Below are 1,572 nucleotides of genomic sequence, written 5' to 3' on the forward strand. Positions count from 1 at the left end.
TGATTGAGTTAGTTTTTCTTACAAATTGGCAAAACATTCAACTATTTTACATTACCATGCACCAAATAATTACAGCACTGCCTCAACACTCAACATTTGTTTCAAAACCATCATAAAAACTCGGGCCTGTTTGGCTAGAAAAAATTGTAAATGTCAGAAAAAAAGAAAAGAAACAAAACTATAGAAATCAAGAACCACTTTAAGCAAGAAATAACACAGTGACAATCATAAACACTCAAAAGCACAACTTCTTCAAATCCGGAAAAGAAAAACACTTCAAGACATGCAAACAACAAAAAAATCACATAAAATCACCATTTCAATAGGATCAACAGTAAGAAAGGCCCAAAATCATAAAGAAACAGACCAACATCAACATGGAAAAAAAAAAGACTGCAAATATCATAAATTCGTGTCATATATGAATATTGCACCAAGAAAAGCCAACCCCACAAACATACAACAATAATTCGAGTGATAAATCCATAACATAGCATACAATTCCACATAAATATATATAGCTATATAAAGTATCTACACACCCAATTCCTACTTCCCCTCATACCCTTCTTTGACAGGCGCAGCCGGGATCTTGATGTACCCCATCTTGGTTGACACCACATGATCCTCCCCATCCTCGCCATCAGATTCCTGGCCCTCATACCTGCTCGTCACCACGGACCACACCAAGTACATCGTGGCCGATGTCAGCGCCCCACAGCCAACGCCAAAGAGGAGGGCGAGCACGACGCTGAGGATGTCCTTGGTGCGCTCGCGGAGGGAGCTGACGCCGAAGGACGGGCGGGGAATTTGGGGCTCGGGCTTGGCTTCGTCTATAGAGACGTCTGGGAAGGAACGGAAGTGGAGAGGGCGAGGAAATTCGGGGCGGACGGAGTCGATGAGGAGATCGGAAGACGGGCGGAAGGTGGCGGGATCGAAGCGGCTGAATTCTTGGCGGTAGAGGGCGAAGATGGCAGATGGACGGTTGGGATCGTCGGGTGAGGAGGAAGAGGAGATGGTGGTGAAGGAGATGAAGAGGGTATTGCAGGGGTGGAAATGGAGGCCTGGTCTTGCATTCGCTCCTCCAATGGCAGAAATAACTATGACAGATACAACGAGAAGGAAGGAAAGAGATGAAGAAGAAGAAGAAGAAGAAGACGCCATTGGAGAGAAGATATTGGAAGGAAAGAGAGAAAGAAAGGGAAGGAAACCCTAAGAAAGAGGAAAGACTTGTATGTGTAGGACTTTTATAGAGGTGCGCTCGTACCCACCACAATTCTGTGGTGGTTACGTCTCCTGTGGGGGTGGGGCCCAGACCAACTGGGTTTTGGAATGGTTGGAAGCGGATTGCCCGAGACCAACCTCTGTGGGGTCCACCATGATGTATGTGTTTAATCCATGCTGTCCATATGCTTTTTTAGCTCATTTTAGGTTATAAGACCAAAAACGAAGCGGATCTAAAGTTCAAGTGAATCACACCACTGAAAGCAATAGGCATTGAACACCTACCATTAAAAATTTCTTCCATGCCAAAGAAGTTTTTGGATCAACCTGATATTTGCATGTTTACCT

The 1,572-nt window shown here is 44.6% G+C and overlaps 1 protein-coding gene across 1 annotated transcript; it reads right to left on the reverse strand.

Annotated features, from left to right (window-relative positions):
* Positions 1-549: 549 nt before the first annotated feature.
* LOC131224763 (uncharacterized) lies at positions 550-1,164 on the reverse strand. The gene has a single exon (XM_058220111.1). It carries the CDS (start codon positions 1,162-1,164, stop codon positions 550-552), a length of 615 nt encoding a protein of 204 aa, XP_058076094.1.
* Between the last annotated feature and the right edge of the window lie 408 nt (positions 1,165-1,572).

Source organism: Magnolia sinica, chromosome 2 (assembly GCF_029962835.1).
Source record: "Magnolia sinica isolate HGM2019 chromosome 2, MsV1, whole genome shotgun sequence".
NCBI classification, from domain to species: Eukaryota; Viridiplantae; Streptophyta; class Magnoliopsida; order Magnoliales; family Magnoliaceae; genus Magnolia; species Magnolia sinica.